This window comes from Carettochelys insculpta, chromosome 2, assembly GCF_033958435.1.
Source record: "Carettochelys insculpta isolate YL-2023 chromosome 2, ASM3395843v1, whole genome shotgun sequence".
In the NCBI taxonomy this organism is placed as follows: Eukaryota; Metazoa; Chordata; order Testudines; family Carettochelyidae; genus Carettochelys; species Carettochelys insculpta.
Window position 1 is genome coordinate 181704841 of NC_134138.1, and position 21753 is coordinate 181726593.

The 21753-nt window shown below is 43.1% G+C and overlaps 1 protein-coding gene across 2 annotated transcripts in view; it reads right to left on the reverse strand.

Moving 5' to 3' along the window:
- HECW1 (HECT, C2 and WW domain containing E3 ubiquitin protein ligase 1) overlaps positions 1 to 21753 on the reverse strand; it is a 343912-nt gene that overhangs the window by 190048 nt on the left and 132111 nt on the right. For both annotated transcript variants that reach the window (XM_074988069.1, XM_074988070.1), the window contains one exon: positions 11266 to 11373. In XM_074988069.1, the coding sequence (XP_074844170.1) occupies positions 11266 to 11373 (108 nt within the window). The remainder of the gene's footprint in view (positions 1 to 11265; positions 11374 to 21753) is intronic.

Genomic DNA, 21753 nt, shown 5'->3' on the forward strand with positions numbered 1-21753 from the left:
ATCTGTTTGTGGGGCTTCTGGCTGGCCAGTGGGGCTGACAGACGAACCTTTGTGGCTGACTGTATTTGCCTTAGTGAGAAGGAAATCCCAGTTTGGGGCTGTAAGTGGCCCACATTTTAAGCAAAGATATCCTGGATTGATTTCTCTAGCTGTGCCCAGAAACCCCATCCTATTACACCATCCAAAAACTCACTATCCAAAGTTGGGGCTTGGGCAGTCACGGGAAACCGACTGCTGTACTGAATCACAGGAAGAAGAAAGGTGCGGGTGGTGGGAGCAGGGAAGGGCAGGAAAATGGCAAAAACAAATGGGAGAGAGGGAGAGAATAGCTCGGTTGTCTGTTTCTGTGGGAGAGAAGCAGCTGGGAGAGGGTTGGACCAGCATAGAACTCCCAGGGGATTGGGAGGGGAGGAGAGTAGCCTTTGAGCCCTACTTCTTGAGCTGATGTCTGAGAAAGAAGAAGGTACATTTGGGCTGGCAACTGATGTTTAATTAAGAAGGAGAGCTTCTGGATCTGCTCCTCTGTCCACAGTTTGCTTAAAATAAAAGCCTCCTGGAAATGACAGGGAACCCTTTTCTGGTAACAGGCTCTGTGGACAAGGGGAAATCAGTGGCTGTGATATACCTTGACTTTAGCAAAGCTTTTTGATACAGTCTCCCACAACATTCTTGCCCATAAGTTAAGGAAATATGGATTGGATACATGGACCATAAGATGGATAGAAAACTGGCTTGATGGTCGGGCCCAACGGGTAGTGGTAAATAGCTCAATATCTGGATGGCAGTCGGTTTCAAGCAGAGTGCCACAAGGCTCGGTTCTGGGCCCGGTGTTCAACATCTTTATTAATGACCTGGATGAGGGACTGGATTGCACCCTCAGCAAGTTTGCGGATGACACAAAACTAGTGTGAGAGATAGATATATTGGAGGGTAGAGCTAGGATCCAGAGTGACCTGGATAAATTGGAGGATTGGGACAAAATAAATCTGATGCGGTTCAACAAGGAGAAGTATAGAGTCCCGAACTTGGGATGGAAGAATCCCGAGCATTGTTATAGGCTGGGGACTGACTGGCTAAGCAGAAGTACAGTGGAAAAGGACCTAGAGGTTATGGTGGATAACAGGCTGGACATAAGTAAACAGTGTGCCCTTGCAGTCAAAAAGACTAACGACATATTAGGGTGCATTAGGAGGAGCATTTTGAGCATATCTAGAGAAGCATTTGTTTCCCACTATTCGGCACTGGTGAGGCAACATCTGGAATATTGTGTCCAGTTTTGGGGCCCCCAGTATAAAAAGGATGTGGAGGTGCTGGAGCAGGTTCATCAGAGGGCAACAAAAATGATTAAGGGGCTGGAACACATGACTTATGAGGATAGGCTGATGGATTTCGGTTTGTTTAGTTTGCAGAAGAGAAGACTGAGGGGTGATTTATTAGCAGCCTTCAACTTCCTGAAGGGGAGCTCTAAAGCGGTTGGTGAGAAACTGTTCTCAGTGGTGTCAGACGGCAGAACAAGGAGCAATGGTCTGAAACTAAAGAAGGAGAGGTGTAGGTTGGATATTAGGAAAAACTACTTCACCAGGAGGGTGGTGAACTGCTGGAATGCATTCCCTAGAGAGGTGGTGGATTCTCCATGCCTAGAGGTTTATAGGTCCTGGCTAGACAAGATCCTGGTTGGGATGATTTTGTTGGGGTTGATCCTGCTTGAAGCAGGGGGCTGGACTAGATGACCTCCTGAAGTCCCTTCCAGCCCTATTATTCTATGACATTTGTATGATCTGATGAAGTCACAGCTCCCACATGCAAACTCTCTCCCCTCCTCCAGTTATGGGAATCAGTGCAGCTGTCTAAAACCTTAGCATAAGGAAGGCAAAGTTGGGAGAGGGGAGGAGTAGCAGTCCCGAGGCGTGGGACGGACTGCATTCTCCATCAGATGCTGAGGTAAACATCTGTGAAAAACAGAAAGACAATCTCTGTGTGACTTCTGGGTTGTGCATGGGCCCATGATACTATGGCCCCACAGCAAAGTTATTTCAAGATAGCAGCTGCTATTTTGAAATAATTTTGCTAGTGTCTACACTATGCATATGCTATCCTGAAATAAATTTAAAATAATGGATACATTATTTTGAATGTTGTAAACCTCACTACATGAGCTATTTTGAAATAGGTTAAGACACAGAATAGCACTATTTCAAACAGTGCTATTTTGAAATAAGCAATAATGGTATCCAATGGCACTATTTTAAAATAGGCACTAATATGGCTGCATCTACACTATGAGATAAAATCGATTTTATTCAAATCAATTTCTTAATGCAGGGTTTTATCCATTCAATTTTGAGCATCTTCACCTTCCCACATGCTCCCCAGAAAATCGGCTTAGTGCTGCCACACACAAGTAGCTTAAATCGAGCTTAAATCACATGCTGTAGCAGTGTATTGTGGGAACCTACCCCACAGTTCCCTGAGCCCCGCTGCATTCTGGCCCCACAAGTGGATGTGGGTATGTAATACCCTATTCCCACATTTCATTCCCTTCTTTCCCCTGCCATGTTAAGTATGTTTAAATAGAAATGGGTGCCACACTGAAACAGATTGCCTGGGCTTTATTTTGGGCTGGGATATTGATTTATGATTCCTGGGAAAGAGGACTCTAAGTAGAAACAGGTGGTACATTGAAACTTGAATGAATCATTGGTAATGGTCCAGGGTGGCTAAAAGACAGTACAGTTTTGACAGTCACGAAAATCATGACCACCCACAGAGGCTCTTTCAGGAACTCAAATCTGGATTTAGGCCTTCTACCAAAAAAGACCCTTATGCTTAAGTAGACACAGTTGTTACACTGAAACTCAAACAATTTATCAGACTAAAAGACCCCAGACTACAGCCAGGTTTGGACCTGGAAAAGAAGACCTGAAGCACAAGAATATTCCCTGCTGCAAGCCTTACTTCGACAACTGTGGTAATTGTGTAGCTAATACATTGCCTTCATTGAAACATGTATGGCTTACAGTGGCTAAAAGAACCCCAGCTATAGACAGCCCCTGAAAATTGTGACTGCTGAGGGAGCCGTCCCCCAGGCAACTAAAAGACACCCTGCTAAAGCCAGCCCCCGAAAATCGTGACCCTCACCACATGCAAGCTGCCTGGCACCTTGCGCAGCACGTCCTTTTATTGGTTCGGGGTCAAGCCATGTGATGCAGCTAAGCATGGGAATGTTCCAAAGTATGTGGCACCTCCAGTGGGAGGGAGAGGAAGAGATGTGGGGGTCAGGGCAACATGTAAACATCTGAAGAGAAGTTTCTCATCCTACCAGACAAGCACAACCCCCAAGCTGTATATACCCACAGCCTAGCTGACATATGGTATGGGGGGGCTGGCAGCTGGCACTGTGCAGAGCACAGAAAAAGGCAGCTAGTGGGTATATACAGAAGCACGGACTCTGCAGCTGCCCTACTAGAAAAGAAAAGGAAAGACGATTTTTCAGCTTCTCATGACCCTACAGCCATGGGCCTGCAGGTGACACATTGTAACGGTCTTCCTGTTGCCTAATTCCTCTGCACTTGAGAGCAGTGGAGATGTAAGAGGCCAGAGCGGAGAACTGTGGGGCATTGTGGGGCACAGACGGGACATGTCTGGAGGCTAATGAATTCAATTGAAAGATATGCCACATCCTCACTACCCTTCATTCAGAATTTTAAATTCTAATTAATGCTACATCTATCGGGGTACTACGATTTTAGGGTTTCAATATCATGTTGATTTTAGTGGACCATAAATTGAGCTAACAGAATTTACAGTGAGGACAGGCACTTGGAAAAATTGGGCTAACTGACTCTCATAGTGTAGATGCAGCCTATGTGTCCGGACACGCTACTTCAAAATAGCTGGGAGCTATTTCAAAATGCATTCTTGTGTGTAGCTGTGTTATTTCCAAATAAGTGATTTCAAAACAGCTATTCCGGAATGGATTATTTCAAAATAACATTGTGGTGTAGCCATAGCTTGAGACAGCAAACTCTGCAAAAACACGTTATAACAAAGGGCTTAAAAAGGGCTTGCTTAATGGCTTTTCCTTGACTTGCATATTGATGTGACTGTGGCAGTTACTAACGTCAAAGGGGTAGACAGGTCTGAGGAATTTGGATTTGACCTTGTGGACAACACCGAGAATCTCCATGAACAGACAGATAACTGGCCACTTGAATAAGCTTTAGATCCACCCCTCTCCAAACCACGGGCAATTATTGCTTGGGGATGGTCTAAAACCTATTGCATTGGTATGTGCTTGAGACCAAATAAAGCAGAGGCTCTAAGTAAAGGCATTGTGGTTAGAGTGTTGGAGACTAATCAAGCAAAAGCTTTAAACAAAAGCACTGTTGTGTGATTTATGCCAGCCATACAGCAGACAAAGGTGCTGAATCTTCCTTGGCTTATTTCCTGATACAGCCAGTAAAGTTACTAAGAGCTTTTCACCTAGAGAATCTAGGAAAACAGGCACCCCTGGAGAGTCTCTTCTGCTTCATAGTCAATAATCTTAAAATCCCTTGATTTATGGCTTCACTTGGTCACCTGCAGAGGTCAGAAAGGGATTCCTCCTCTACCCCAGCATTGCTTTTGTGGTTTTCTTCCTCCTTCCTCTCAAAAACATCAGAGATGGCCACAGCTAGAAATGGGACATTGGGAGGGGTGTGGGGGGCAGTGCTCTGTTGTAGCAGTGAGAGTCTCTCTCTCTCTCTCTCTCTCTCTCTCTCAGGTGTCTGCCTGTCTCACCATGATCAGTCAGACCCTGAGCATGTATGTCAGATCAGAAAGAAATTTTCCACAGGTCAGATTGGAAGTAATCTTAAACATGCTTTTTAAGCCTTCTTCCTCTGTAACGTGAGGGCTGGGGGAGGTAATTTGCCAGGATTATCTGGATATTTTTCTCTTATCTTGGCACATGTGCCAGGACTTGCTGACTAAAAAACTCTCTGTCTGCCTGGCAAAATGCATCATATTACTTCAAATCTCTGACGAGTTCAGTTGCATGGTCTTCAGATTGTAAATCTTCTGCTATTTTCCCATGATCGACAATTGTACAGAAAGCTTCTTATCTCTGCTATATGAAAGAGATTTGTCTCCTGCTCTGTCATTACTACATCTATGGCAACAAAAGTAACCCACTAAAACAAGACAATTGCATATTCAGCTTCTGCGCTAAAGACAATGGCATTTCTACTGCATCAAAGTTCCCTCCATTTCAGGGATGTGCTAGCTTAATGTACCATTTATGAGAAGATGCAACATTGCACTTTGAACAAACGGTCTCACACTCAGAATTGCTGTATAGGCCAAAAATTGTGCCAGAAATTCTAATGAAGTAAAGCTTACTTGCTTTCCTGGGAAACTCACGATATGCTGTTTATTCCACTGCAGTGCCTTCCAAGTCCTAACACAGAGAAAGTATGCTTCCCCACTGGCACACAAAACAGTCAAGAACAGCCATTTCATACTTATGGTGGTCAGTTAGTGTTCATCATTGGATGTCATACAAACCAAATAGCCAGTCTGCTGCTGAAATGCAAAATCAGTTGTAGTCTGACAATGGGCAGCTATTAATGCTTTTTTTTCTATTGTCTGAGTACTGGGAGAATATGAGTTCATTTCTGTCTTGCACTCATGCTGTAATTTGGAAACAAATTCTGTAATGCTCACACCTATTATGTATTTATCTTGCAACATTATATTGTAAATTTGTGATCCATATAGTGCACAAAGGCACAAACTTCTCCATGAAACTTAATTTATCTTTTTTAAAAGCTGTGAATAAATATAAACTGCTGATCGCTACAGTATTGTGGAATCTTATGGATGAGCGAGTGAGTGTGTACAGAATTAGCAATGTTTATGCATAATATGCTGGGACAGAAACAGAAGACATGGGAAACAGAGGATTAAAGATAACAAAGGGGGTAACAAAAAGTTGATTGTTTATTATAGTGTCCCTGCTGACAGACCAACTTGGCTGAGAAGATGATGGGAGTGGGTTGGAACTCAGGAGCTCTAGGTGCAATTCCTGGCTCTGCCACAGACTTCCTTCATTGATTCTGAATAAGTCACTTAAACTCTCTGTGCCTCAGTTCCATATGTGTAAAAGGGTGATAAGAGGACTTGTTCTTTCCTTTCCAACAGTTTGTTAATTTAGTTGTGAAGTCTTCAAAGCAAGATCTGTCTTTAAGCATGTGACTGTACAGTGTCTAGCACAGGGGCCAGCAACCTTTCCAAGGCAGGGTATTGAAATTGGACTTTTTGCCCTTTATGTACAGTGTAAGTGAGGTGATACTTTTAAAAGTCACCAGTAGTCCTACTTACAACAGCTTCATTCATAAATAAGCTAAGATGTGGTGCTTTATCATTCAGGTGTTGGTTGGTAGCATTAGCTGATCTTCTGTTAATCCACAGTTAGCAAGGCTTTGAGCAAGCTCCCGGGTCCATGGGGCAGGAGGGTGGCGCTGTGCTCCCACCTCCCATGCTGATGAAAATTGGCTAGCGTGCCACTCTTGGCACCCTTGTAAGGGGTTGCTGACCCCTGGACTAGCACAATGGGTCCCTGATCTCAGCTGAGATCTTTCAGTGCTACTATGAACGCAAATAAAAATAACTAATAATTGATTATAATGAATACAAAATGAATTGTTGAACTCACAAGACAAAGACATGACACTTTAGTGCTTCTGGGTTCCTAAATGACACAAACTATGCCTCATACAGTAGCATTACTGCACAGAATCTGTGTTCTGGCCTGAACTAAGCAGCTGTGGAAGAGATTGCTGATTACTCTATATTTATATTCACAACAGGTTGAACCTCTCTAGTTTGGCATGCTGGGGACCTGACCAGTGCAGAAAGACGTTGCCAGACCATAGGAGGTCAATATAGTCCTGCATTACCTACACTTCCACTGCTTACTGGGTTCTTAGAAGACATTTAGGGGTAAATTACAGCTAAATAACAGCACAGAACACTGAGACCTAGGACCGGTGGCTACAAACAAAATTTATGAGACCACAAGAAACTTGGCCACATCTATGACAAGTGGTCGTCCAGCTAATTAAAATCATGCTGGATTACGGATGTTGCTGGATGAGAGAGTGCCAGATTAAAGAGGTTCAGCCTGTACTGTATTCCCAATTACTTGCTTGCACCCTTTAAATGTTTAAACAAATTGGTCTTTCTCTAAACCCCATGAACAGAAAAATTAACAGTTTCCTAATTTGTTATTAGTCACAAAATTCCTAAAGTTTAATGAACTTAAATAAGCAAATATTAAAAATGTCATCAAAGCTAGTTACTTAAAGTGAGATGTTAGCACGGGAGTAAATTCCCTGGCTTTTTGTGAAAGGTCCTGGGTTTAAGTTTTATGGCAGGCATTAGTGAAACACATTTAACTCTGAGGTCAGACTGGATAATTATAATAGCCCCTTGTAGATTTAAAATCTCTGAAAAATCAGTTTTTTTTATTTCAAGGACTATAGTCAAAATTCATTCTGCACTGGAGCCCAAGTTTGGGAGACTTCAAATTCCTGTATAAGGCGTGATTAATTTTATTTAGCATTTGATTAAATTTTCATTTTTAACTTTCTTTTTTCTCCTGGCAATTTGACAGGCAGCACTTTGCAACTTACAGCACAGGCTGTATCTGTTCTATTTTACCATATTACTTTAGGTTTGCATTTTTTATCACAACTGGGTCAATAGGCTGCTTAAAAAGTAATTTATTTCTATAAATGTAAGCGTAAAAGCTAGCAAAAGCAGAAATGAAAGGTTGATTTGTAGCTGAGCTAATAGGTGTTATGAGGTACCAGCATTACTAAATAAAAGACTGCAAATGCAAAGCAATACCAAATATAAGGAAAGTGTAAAGTAAATGGGGGTGGGGGGAGAATGAAGTGGGGGGGAGGGGGGCTTGAAAGTGACTTGTTGTATCACTGTGTTCTCTCTCTCTCTCTCTCTCTTTCTCTTTCTCTCATTCTCTTCCTCCTCCTCCACAGAACAAATGAACTGAAACAGTACTTTAATGCATGGCAAAATAATAATAAATAACAAAAATAAAAAATAAAATAAATATAATAAAACAGATCTCTCAGATCTTTTAAATTAATGTTAAGTGTTTTCAGTGGGACCCACAATATACTAAGTGCTGTAAAAACATAAGAGAAGATTCCTGCCCTAATGAGTTTATAAACTGGAAGCTGGTGGTTCACAATTGCTGTTTTGATTATTAAATGCTAGACATTAGTTAAACATGATTGTTTCACCAGTGTAAAATCAACCACAAAGCCTCCAGATATTCCTCAATAAGAAGCAGTATCCCTTAGATATGAGGTGTACGTATCTCTACACACGCACCCAATATGCTTCTCTATTTTAAATTCATACCTGCGAATGGTTAGTAAGTTTGATTGCCAATAATCAACACATACTATTACATGCTGCTTCTTATGTAATTGTCTTCCCTATCACCTGGCTATTGGTAGCAGGATAATGACTTGTTCTATATGCAAGGGTAGGGGAATGAATTCAGCTCCACTTCCACTGACTTCAGCCAGACCAGTATTGCACTCAGCGAAAATTACTTAGTTTAACACTATTGATCATATGGAAATGCTTCTTTAGCTCAGTTCCACCACCTTCCTCCCTCAAGTGATGGGAGATGTCTCCTTGGGCATCTCCAAATCTAGGTCTTGGGAAATTAAGTCTCTTGTTCTCCAAATCTGCTTTGATATTTAAAGAAAACGAAGTTTCAGCTTCACAGCATAGTAGCTGCAGCACAAGGAAGTGGTTTCAAAGAAGAGCCTTTGTGTTATACTGCAGTGTACTTCCTCTCAGAAGTTAGAAGCATTAACATAGTAACCCTTCGCATCACAATCAGGCTGCATAGACTGCTTTCAGCTGCATTTGTTATATAGCGCACCAGCTTTATTATCCAGCATCCCTGGGGAACCAGGGATGGTGGATAACAAAATGTGTCAGATATTTCAGCTGGGGCTGGCAGAGACCCTGCTCTGCACCCTTAGCCGGGCTGTGGGCAAGTGGCCCCTCTCCTCCAGCCCCAGGTAGGCAGCTGGCTCACTCTGCCAGGCCTGGCCAGTCAGCGGGCAGCCAGCCTCTCTACAGCTGGCCCCAGCCCGTCAGCCAGCCCTGCGGGAGCCAGCTCCAGACTGGCAACCCACCCGTGGCTGATGGCCCAAGCCAGCATGCAAGTGCTGGATGCCGGATAACATGGCTTTTTACTCTACATAAAGTATTACAAAACAAAATATCCATAGGACCCCTTCAGTTCTTCAAAAGAGACATCTGTTAATCAACTTGCCACTAAGTACTACGGAACATGACCTGCAGCCTCACACTGCAAGAGAATGCTTATCAACCCACCTCTAGTGCTATAAATATCAGCAGAACACCTGCAGGTAGCAGAATAAATTCCTGCTGGTGCCACATATTCAGGTCAAATTCAGGGATGAGTCTAAGTCTTAGGCTATGTCTACACTATGAGATAAATTCGACTTTATTAATATCGATTTTGTAATGCTGGATTTTACAAATTCAAATTTGACTATCCTCACCTCCCCATGTGCTCCTCACAAAGTTGACTGATTGCTGCCACACTCAGTCAGCAAACATCAGCTGTTGCAACAGTGGATTACGGGAAGCTATCCCACAGTTCCCTCATCCCCATACTATTCTGGGTATGATCTATGAGGGAAGACTGACAGAACTAAGGTTATTTTGTTTGGAAAAGAGAAGTCTGAGAGGGGACAGGAGAGCAGCTTTCAAGTACCTAAAAGGGCGTTTAGAAGGAGGAAGAAAAATAATTTTCCCTGGTCTCTGAGGATAGGACAAGGAGCAACGGGCTTAAATTGCAGTACAGGAGGCTTAGGTTGGACATTAGGAAAAACTTCCTGTCTGGGTGGTTAAGCATTGGAGTAAATTGCCTAGGGAGGTTGATGAATCTCCATCATAGGAGATATTTAAGAACAGGTTAGATAAACCTCTATCAAAAATTATCTAGATTGTTCCTGGTTCTGCCGTGAGTGCAAGGGGCTAGATACGATGACTTCTAGAGGTCTCTTCCAGTTCTAGCATTCTATAATTCTAGGACAAAAACAGGAGAGCCATCTTATTTTATGTTATCTGGGCCAAATTCAGAGATCATTTGCACAGGTGTATATCAGGAGTAATTCCATTGACTTCAGTGTAATTACATCACTGTAAAACTAGCAAAAGAGATCACTTCACTTAGTCTCACCTCTGATTTTATATTACACTAGGGTCTCAAGATTGTTTGGGAATTCAATTATTTGCAAGCGGCTGCTTTCCCAAGGCCCTGGGCAGGAGCACCATCAGCTGCCGCATCCCTCGTGGCCCCGAGCAGGAGCACTGGCAGCCAGGCTCCAGGTAGGAGCCATATTTGTGAAATTCAGCATTCACGAGGGTTCTCAACACGGAACCCTCACAAATGTTGAGACCCTACTGAGGTTTAGAAGCAGTAAGCTTTTGCAGTAAGTTCTCCAGTCACTTCATGAAGTCAATAGGAGGATTTTTTGAATGGATTGAACAATTTAAAATTAGTCACACTGAGGTATTTTTCACAATATGTGGATGAAAGTAACTGATGATTTAACTCATATGATGCTGAGTGGACTTCAATGCTTAATTATTTAACCCCAAAAATAGCATGAATCAGTCAATACCCATAGTAGTTATTCATCACAGTCAATATCCACAGTAGCTATTCATCATTCCATAAAGAATTTTGAATCATCCTAGTGCATAAATGAAGAGGCAGCCAAAACATGGTTAGAAGCCTCATGCATTTATTTGTTTTCAGAGTTCAAGAGAAACTTGTGGCACTCCCCACACCCATTCTCTACCTACAGGTTTGTTGGGGAAGCTTGGAACCTAAGCCTTGTACTGGGATAGGGTTTTCTGCCCCTCAGGAGTGTGTCCTGGGGCTTCAGCCCTGAAGGATATACCTGCTGGGACTTGGAGCTTCAGCAGGAGCAGGGCAGAAGCCCTGAGCCCAGCAGGCATGCTCTGGAACTTCTGAATATTGCCATGTGCACCTTGAAGGGTCTGTAAGTTGGACACCGCGTATAACTGTATCATGCCTGGAATTTCCTGAAGGACATGTAGACCATGGGCAACAGCCCAAAATAGCTCAGCTCTTTCCACATTCATTGAATTACATTGTAGTAACACTGTAAAAGTACTTACGCTCTACGAAGTAAGAATTGGCATCAATCTTCCAGATAATTTGACCACGGTGAGAGCCGTTGACCCCACGGTTCTTGTAGTCCAGAAAGTTTTCAGATAAGACCTCATCTATACAAAGAAAAAATGGCCTAATTGGTGGTCTGTCAACACAGCACAGCAAATTCACCTATCCTTAAAACACTAGCTTTGTTTGGACATAATTTAAAATATACAGTCATATAAACTCTTAAAAATTACAACAGTTGACTTGATCTGGGCCATAACATATCAAAATTAAAAAAAAAATCAGACAGCTGAATTACAGAGAATGCAAACAAAAATGATACCATAGCATTCATCTGTCTTTCCAAAACAGAACAAATCAGTACAGGGATTTGCACCTATCAGCATTATATCAAGTACATGCAGCTCTAACCGCAAGCCGGAAAGGTAACATTTGTGGTAATTCAGAACAGGGGATTACAAAACTGATGCCTCTCCACAGATATCACCCAGATACCTCCCATTTTAATCAAAGTCTTGACAGCTAGGTGCTGTCCATAGATTGTAATCATGTCTTACTGAAAGGTACGGCTCATCCGAGACTATTAAGGCCATTTTAGAATAATGATGTGTCTCTTAGTAATATATTGCAGGTTATCCAAAACACTGAAATACAGAGAGCCATGATAGGACTCAATAGGTCACATCTGGAACTTCCCAAGATTCTCGGGGCCACAATCCCAATATCTGCATATAAATTTACACTGATTTTAAAATTAAAAATAGCCAGAGGTGGAAAAAGTACACAAAAAGTTACTTGAGTAAAAGTACAGCTGATTTGGGGAGGAATGTATAAGTACAAGTCACCGGTGTCCCTCCAGAAAATGACTTGACTAAAAGTACACAAATAAAAGCATGGGGCACACATGTCACATCTGGAATACACTCAAGTATCCAGAAGTGAAAGCTGCTGCACTTCTAATCAAGCAATTTTTGGGGTAATTTTTCCACCTCTGAAAACAGCATACAGCCACAAAATCTCACTTGTATTTTTTATTTCCTGAGGCCACACCTGGAGCTGTGCCACAAGCCACGTGGGGCCACCGTAGCTGTAGGAGGAACTACCTCTGCCACTGCCACCACACACGTTTGGGTGATCCTAGGGAGAAGTAAGTGCCTTCCCCTCCCAGTGAGAATTGAGGGTGCTCACACCTGATAGGATGAGTTCCAGATATCAGATATTTCTATCAGGGGAAATAAAGGAATGAGAAGGAACAAATACATGTGATAGAGGGAGGCAAAAGTTTAGAAAATGAACTTATTCAATAAAATGTATGTTATTCTGAAAGACTGAGCTGCTGCAGAGCTAATACTAGATTTGCTCACAGTAACTCAACAAAATGGTACTGAGCTCCCAGAGGGCTATTAAACAGCACACAAAGCACAAAAAGGAAGACAAAGGAGAAATATTTTAAGAAATCTATGAAAATTAAACCGAGATCAGACTCATTTTAACTAGAAAGGAAAAGAAACTTACTTCTTTGGTTCAGTGATCACATTTCTTTGAGATGTGTCGTCCCTATCTGGGTTATACCTGAGGTATACATGATGCAGGGGCCTGAATCTGGAAGAGTTTTGCGAGGAGTGTCTGTCAGTCTGCCTCTGCACCCCTCTTTTCTGTTGTGCCAAACCATGGGCATAAGGGTGTGTGCACCAACTGCCTCTCCGGTTCCTTCATATCATGAAAAGTGCTAGGATAAGTCTCCAGGAAGGAATACAGGTAGGGACCACACATCTTGAAGAACTCCAATTACTACACAAGAAAAATTATGCATTTTCTTGACTTTAGTGATGGTCCCTACTTGTATTCTACTCAAATAGATTCTCAAGCAGTATTCACAGAAGAGGCAGGTAGGATGAACTCGACTGTATGACACTCTGAAGGACTGGTATCAGAGAGGTAGCCGTGTTAGTCTGTAGCTTCAAGAACAACAAGAAGTCTTGCGGTGCCTTAGAGACTAACAGATATTTTGGAGCATAAGCTTTTGTGGGCAAGGACCCGCTTCAACAGATGCATGAGTGGGGGGTGGTTTCAGAGGGGTATTTAAAGAGTGGGGTCCCAGGAAAAGGGAGGGCCAGAGTTGACAAGGTCTCTTCAGCAAGGTGTAAATGGCCCAGTATCAACAGTACTTATCAAAGGAGGAAAAACAAGTCAGATCAGACAGGTGACATCTTCACAGGACCTAACATTAACTATACCATCAGGGGCTCCTTTACCTGCACATCTACTAATATAATATACGCCATCATGTGCCAGCAATGCCCCACTGCAATTTACATTGGCCAAACTGGACAGTCTCTCCGTAAAAGAATAAATGGACATAAATCAGACATCAGAAATGGTAATGTACACAAGCCTGTGGGAAAACATGTCAATCTCCGGGGACACTCAGTGGCAGATTTAAGGGTGGCAATCCTGAAACAACAAAAATTCAAAAATCAAATGGACAGAGAAATCTCTAAGCTGCAATTTATTTGCAAATTTGACTCCATTAACCATGGATTAAACAGAGACTGGGAGTGGCTCGCAGCTCACAAAGACAGCTTCTCTGCTCTGGGTGTTAATATCTCACCATTAGATGCTGACAAAGGCTCACATCCCCCTGTCTGATCGGACTTGTTTTTTCCTCCTTTCATAAGTGCTGTTCATACTGGGCCATTTCCACCTTTCTGAATAGACCTTGTCAGCTCTGGCTCTCCCTTGTACTGGGACCCCCACTCTTTAAATACCCCTCTGAAATCTCCACCCCCCTCTCATGGATCTGATGAAATGGGTCTTTGCCCACGAAAGCTTATGCTCCAAAATATCTGTTAGTCTATAAGGTGCCACAGGACTTCTTGTTGTTCTCTGAAGGACGGCTCTCCCAAAAGATGTGTCTGTTATGGAAACCTAAACCGAGGCATAACAGCTCACAAAGATGTGGCTAGAGCAACATATTGCCATTCTGCAACTCTGTAGGACAGGGGAAGTCTAGCTGCTGACACAACCTGGGCTTTAGTTGAGCAGGCCCGCTTATCTTGAGGGGAGGGGATAACAGGTATACCCAACAGCACTGACAGACACTAATTATATGCCCTTTATTTTCTTAACTTTTTCTGTCCAGTCTCCTCTCATGGATGTCAACTCCTTCCTACAGAAGGAGATTAACTCCGACATAATTTGAAACAGCAGGATGCAGCCCAATATCCATTTGGACAATCTTTCTGAGGAGATAGCCTCCCCTCTCATGCCATTTGACAAAGGAAACAAAAAGTTTTAGGACATTTTCTCAAAGATTTTGTCCCCTAATCATAAGCTAAAGCTTGGCAAACTTTCAGAGAGTACATTTTCCTGTCTTTTCTGGTGGTGTGTGGCTTTAGATAGAAAATGGGTAAATAGGTGACCTGTTTCAGATGGAATTCCAAGATTACGGTGAGAATTAGTTTAGGATAAGGACCCCATCCTTATGGAAGACCATATAGGATGGCTCTGTCATAAAGGCCCTCAGCTTATCTACTCTTCTGGCTAGGTGTCTGCAAACAAAAAGGCAATCCTCATAGACAGATGAGCAAAAAAACATGAGCCCAAACATCTGAGTGGGGAATTAATGATGACAGGACTAGACTGAGGCCCCATATAGGGGCAAGTTTCAGCATCATAGGAAAGGTTCTGACAAGTCTCTTCAGAAACCTTACTGTGAGCAGGTGGGCAAAAACTGAATGGCTGTCCATATTAGGGGAATGTTAATGGCTACCAAGGGCTCCTCACAAAGAGCTGAGAGACAATCCTGATGTTTTCAGAGAGATAAAGTAATTAAGAATACTGGGAATTTCAGAATCCCCTGGAGGTCGTTAACCATGCTGACCCTCTACAGAGAATCTTTTCAATTGTACCATATAGTATTTTCTTGTCAAATCTTTTCTGCTATTGCTCAGGATGGGTTGTGCTGCCTCTGAGCATGACTTTTCTAGGTCTGCTGCTCATCTGTTAGATGGAGGAAAAAGAGGTCTTAATATCAATAGGTGGTGCCATTGACACCAGTGGTCTGATTAAGTGAGCAGTAAACTGACTAGGGAATATCAGTGATTTTGGGTTCACACAAACATTATCTATGTGTATACAAAATCACTGTTTTCCCCCGGTCGGTTTGCTGTTCACTTAGTCATACTCTTCGTATCAATGGCACTACCTGTTGTCCTTCAACACCACGTATGCAGCCCAGTGGTTTTTAACCCATGTGCTACAACACACTGGTGTGCTGTGAGAACTGTCCAAGTGTGCTGTGAAATTTCATTAATTTTCCCTCATTGCAGTTCTTTGCAGAGTTACCTTGGGGGGAAAATTGACAAACACCACACCATCTGGGGCTCAAGGAGCAGTGCTTTACCACCTTTCCCAAGTTATTGCTTTAAAAAGTTGTAAATTATGAGTAAAAAGCATGGCAAAATTGCAAATCCAGTCATTAGTTACTACTGATGCAACTAATAAGTTTGTACTGTTTCATTCATCCTGAGTGATCTCAAAGTACGTCACACACACACGTGTGTGTGTGTATATCTATATATATATATATATATATATATATATATATATATATATATATCTCCACATCACTACTGAAACAGCTACACCCTCAGTGAAAGGCAACAACAAGCTGACAAAAATCAGGCTAAAACAGAATTAGGAGAAATTTTGACCAATGAAACCCAGAGAAAAGATCCTGTAAAAAGTGCCATGGGAACTTCATGGCCTGTGGACAGTCTATACCAAGCAGGCAAGTATAGTAAGTCTATACTAAGCAATATTTTAATCTCCCCACTCCCCCCATCCCCAAAGTCCCAAACAGCACAAACAGTAGATTATTCAATTTGTCCTTTTTGAAGAACTCAGATAATGCAGAAAAAATGTTACAAACATCTATAATTTTAACATTTTTTCATCAATTTGGTTTAGTTAAGAAATAGAAAAAATCATTGGTTATCTTCCTGAGAAATGGCATCAACCCACCATTCCATGGAATAAAGAGCTAAAATTAGAAATAGGCTGAAAGACTACACTGATTCCCAGTTCCACACACGAGAAATCAATCTGTCTGGGATTAGCAGTTGACTTCTGTACTCCACACTACTGCGACGAGTAGGGGAGACTGACAAGAGAAATGCTGCCATCAACCTCCCGCAGTGAACACAGTCAGGTAAGTCGATTTCCCACATGTCAGTTCCAGCTACACAATTGCTGTAGCCAGAATTGCATATCTGAAATTAACATATTTCCCTAGTGTAGACCTGGCCTCATACTCTACACTAGCTTGCTTCATCATCTGATGTAAACTTCTTATTTTATGGTTTAAGGTTACCACTATATAATAATAATGACTCCGTTTTGTGTTTTGATACCTTGTGAATAAAAAAATAGTGCACTATAGAAATTATGGTAAGTCAAATGATATCTATTTTTAACAAATCTACTTTACTTGAATTTTATAAGTTTTTTAGTCATTATGTATATCTGTGGCATAATTACATCCAAATAGAGTTAACAGAATGCTATTAAAGATCATTTTCTGTGATAACTGGACTAGTAGTAAACTATTTTGCAATTTGTATAATAAGCTGTAGCAAAGTGTGAACTATCAACAAAATAAAATTACATTTTGCAAGAAATACAAATGTATAGTACATGGAAGCTACCTAAATCTAATATTTCTACTGTTAGCACCATATTTGGGAGAACCCTAATTAAAACATAACATTAGGATTACAGTCTGTACACCTCAGTAAGGAGTTATATGGGAATATGTCATTTTTCAGCCTTCAGTTCCATTTTGCAGACCATCAGCAGAAAAAAAAACAACCTCTAAACATCTGAACTCATTTCAAAGAAACTCTACAATAAAGGTTGTTGGTATTTTTAACAGGGAACTATTAATAAGTAATGCATGTGAACAAATGTTACTCATTTGTTGAATATTAATAAAAATAGGGTGTATGCGGTGTCCAGGGAGGGGTAGCACCTCTGCTGTGGGGACTTGTTGTGTCTCTTCAGGGCAGTTTGTGCACCTTTGGTCTCCACCTGGCACTCAGCTCTCACCTGTGGCTCCAAGAAGCTGGAGCATGCAGTGGCCACACCCCGATAAACCTCTTCAACAGGTGGGCTAAACCAGGTGAGGGTAGCTGGCAGGCTGAAACCTGCGGTGAGATAGGGAATTGCCTGTCCCAGCATGCAAAGTCGGCCCCAGCGGACTGGGCGGATGAGATCAACAGCAAGGTCCAATGACCAGGAAGGCGGTTCTGCAATGCTCTGTGGAGAGCGAAGGGCAGGACAAGGCACCAAAGATGGCATAGCCGTCCACTGCAGCCTAGGAAGTCCCAGCTGTGACAACTTTTCATACCACTGGAACCAGGCTTTTGAGGTCGAGAGAGTGGAACTGCCCCATGCAACAGCTTTTCCATTTTAAACATTCTCCCGCACAGGTTCTTTGCGCATTCTCATCACTTCTGTCTACCTCAAAGTCCTACAGCGATGGCGGAGGGGCGAAGTGTCAGGTGGAGGTGACCACTGGGAGTAGTAGCTCCAAACCTGCATGCAGGCGGCCTGTGGACTTTGGTTGCTCGACTCTGACCCTGGAAGAGCAGAGGAGTTCGGCAGCATCCCATGTGACTGAGCAGTCCTTTTTAGCACTGCTCATCCTCAAAATGATGGAGGGGACTAGAAAAGGTGTCCCAAAAATTGCTTGTCCCAACCAAAATGGCCAGCATGCCCCAGCTGGCAATTTTACCCTCACCGCGGTCGAAAAACAGTGAAAAGAAAGATGATATTTGCAGCATGGAACGTTTGCACCCTCTTGGACAGGGAGAATGCTATGAGGCCTGAGAGAAGAACAGCCCTCGTAGCAAGAGAACTGGCACGTTATAACATTGACATAGCTGCCCTGAGTGAGACCAGGCTGGCAGAGGAAGGATTCATCTGAGAACCAAAAGGAAGTTACACCTTCTTCTGGAAAGGCAGGTCAGAAAATGAAGACAGAATCCACAGAGTGGGACTTGCCATCAAGACATCACTTCTGCACCATCTTCCTGACCCACCAACTTGCAGCAATGAGCACCTGATCAAGCTCCGCTTCCCCCTCAACACCTCTTGCCACGTTACAGTCATCAGCGCTTACGCCCCCACGCTGACTATCAGTGACGAAGCACAATAAAGCTTCTATGAGGACCTTGACCATCTTGTGAAAGCAACTCCTCCTAGTGACAAGCTTCTCCTGTTGGGTGACTTCAACGCCAGCATTGGCAAGGACTGTAGGACCTAGAAAGGGGTGCTGGGGCATCATGGTGTTGGTAACATGAATGCCAATGGCTGCCTTCTGCTGAGCTTGTGTGCAGAAAATGACCTCACGATTACCAACACTCTCTTCAGGCAAGCCAATAAATACAAGACCACATGGATACACCCGAGATCAAAACAGTGGCACCTGATTGACTATGTCATCAGTCGCAGGCGGGATATTCGAGATGTTAAGATCACCAGGGTCATGAGGGGAGCTGAGTGCTGGACTGATCATAGACTTGTCAGATCAGTCCTTATGCTGCACATCACACCACTGCACCACAAGAAGCTCAAGGTTGTCAGACCCTCCTTCAACATCGGGAAGCTGCAACATACTGGTCATCGTGAGAAATTCGCAGCCTGCCTTGATGAAGTGCTGACATCCCATGGACCTCTGACTGGAGACCCAACACAAAAATGGGACCAGTTCAAAACCCTGGTGACAGAGTCAGCCAAGTCAACACTAGGACTGAAAAAGAGAGTTCACCAAGACTGGTTTGATGAAAATGATGAGGCCATCATGAAGATCTTACAGGAAAAAGAGAACACATTTCTGCTATGGCAAAATGATCAGTCCTCAATTTCCAAACGTGATTGTTTCAAACACTTTCAGAGCCAGGCACAAATGGCACTTCGTAAAACGCAAGATGAGTGGTGGGAGAGTAAAGCTGATGAAGTCCAATACTACGCTGACACCAAGAACTCCAAGATGTTCTTCAGTGCTATCAAAGCTATGTATGGACGTTCAAACCAAGTACTACACTTCCCCTGTCTGCAGACGCCATGACCCTTCTGAGGGAGAAGAACAGCATCAACAATAGGTGGAGAGACCACTTCAGCAACCTTCTCAACAGACCCTCCATTGTCAACCCTGTGGCCCTAGACCAGATCCCTCAGAAACCCACAATAGACAGTCTTGACCTGCACTCTACAGTGGATGAGATCAAAAAGGCAATCAGCTCTGGCAAAGCCCCTGGGATGGATGGTATCCCTGCTGAAATTTTCAAAGTGGCAGGACCAGTGTCACTTGAAGCCTTTCACAACATCTTGATCAGCATCTGGGAAGAAGAAGACATGCCCAAAGACTTTAAGGATGCCACAAGCATCTCACTCTTCAAGAACAAGGGCAACAAAGCTGACTGTGGAAATTACCAGGGCATCTCCCTTCTCTGTACTGCTGGGAGGATCTTGGCTCGAGTCATCCTCAACTGTCTGATCACCAGCATCTCAGAGGAGAACCTACCAGAGGCACAGCATGGTTTTTGCCCAGGCCACAACACCATTGACATGATCTTTGCTGTTTGTCAGGTCCAGGAAAAGTGCATAGAACAGAACTTGGATCTGTACGCTGTCTTTATAGACCTGACCAAGGCGTTTGACACCGTCAACAGAGAAGCCCTGTGGATTATCCTGTCAAAACTTGGCTGCCTGAGAAGATTCGTTAACCTCATACGCCTCTTCCACAATGACATGACTGGCTTTATTCTTTCAAATGGCAAGTCCTCAGATCCATTGGAGATATCCAATGGTGTGAATCAAGGGTGTGTGCTGGCCCCAGTGTTATTCAACCTCTTTTTCATGTGCGTTCTCAGCCACGCAATTAGGGACCTGGACCATGGAGTCTACATAAAATACAGACTTGATGGCTCACTTTTCGACCTTCATCGTCTGAATGCTAAAACCAAGATGCTTGAGAGGCTCATCCTTGAAGCCCTTTTTGCTGATGACTGTGCGCTTATGGCACACAAAGAATCTGATCTCCAGCTCATTGTCAACAAGTTTGCTGATGCCACTTGGGTTTGACCATCAGCCTAGGAAAGACCGAGGTACTGTTTCAACCTGCTCCAGGATCTGCTGCTCTCCCTGTTTCAATCTTTATTGAAGGGACAGAGTTAAAAACAGTAGAGGAGTTCAGGTACCTTGGCGTGTGATAGCCAGTGATGGCTCCCTCGGTAAAGAAATCAATGCCAGAATCTGCCAGGTCAGCCAGACACGAGGACGTCTGAGAGCGCGAGTGTTGAATCAGCACAATATCCAACAGTCTACTAAACTGAAAGTGTACAAGGCTGTAGTCCTGAACAGTCTCCTGTATGGCTGTGAAACCTGGACCTTGTACAGAAAACATATAAAACTGCTGGAGCACTGCCACACATGCAGCCCGAGGTCAATACTGCTCATTCGATGGCAGGACAGAGTTATGAACCTGGAAGTCCTGGACAGAGCAGGAACCACGAGCATTGAAGATATGATTCTGAAAGCCCAGCTTCGCTGGTCAGGGCACATCATATGAATGGAGGAGTTGAGAATCCCTAAGCAGCACCTCTATGGTGAACTCTCCCAGGGCAAAAGGAATCAAGCTAGGCCTCGCAAGAAGTATAAAGACCACGTGAAGGCCAACATTGCTCATGCTGGTTTAAAACCAGATTGGCTAGAGCAGCATGCAAAAGACCAAACAGGCTGGCGTGCTCTCACATGACATGTGTATGACAACTTTGAAGAGCAGCGACACGTACGCCTCATTGATGCTAGTGAGAGAAAGAAAGCAACAGCAGCAGCCGCACCAACAGAGCCAGGACAATTCCTTTGCACCCACTGTGAATGCCCATGCTGTTCAAAGCTTGGACTCCTCAGCCACATGTGAGTCCAAAACAGATGAGCCTGTGCAAGCTCATGACGTCATCGTCAGACACGATGGACTACCTACATACAAAATTAATAAAAATGAAAAAAGAGCTATATGTTATATCAAAAAATTGTGCAACTTAAATATTACTGTTTACCAATATTCTTCTCTTTTTTGTCAGCAGGCCAAACAGTTCTACATCTCTTATAACTGCAAATACAGGTCTTTCCATCACCTTAAATGAGCCCTGAATCAGGCAGTAATATGGATCAAAACTTTTCTATCTTAATTTGTTTACAAATTTCTGCTGGTTTTTATTTGTGTTACCAATGTAACACTTTTGATAGAGGCAGTGCTTACATGATACCTCTCTTTGGCTGTGTCTACAGTACCTCCCTACTTTGAAGGGAGGATGGTAAGTAGGGTGTCGGGAGATTATTAATGAAGTGCTGTGCTGCATATGCAGCATTTCATGAAGCTAATTCTCCCCTGTGGCAACTCCAAAATTTTAAACTTT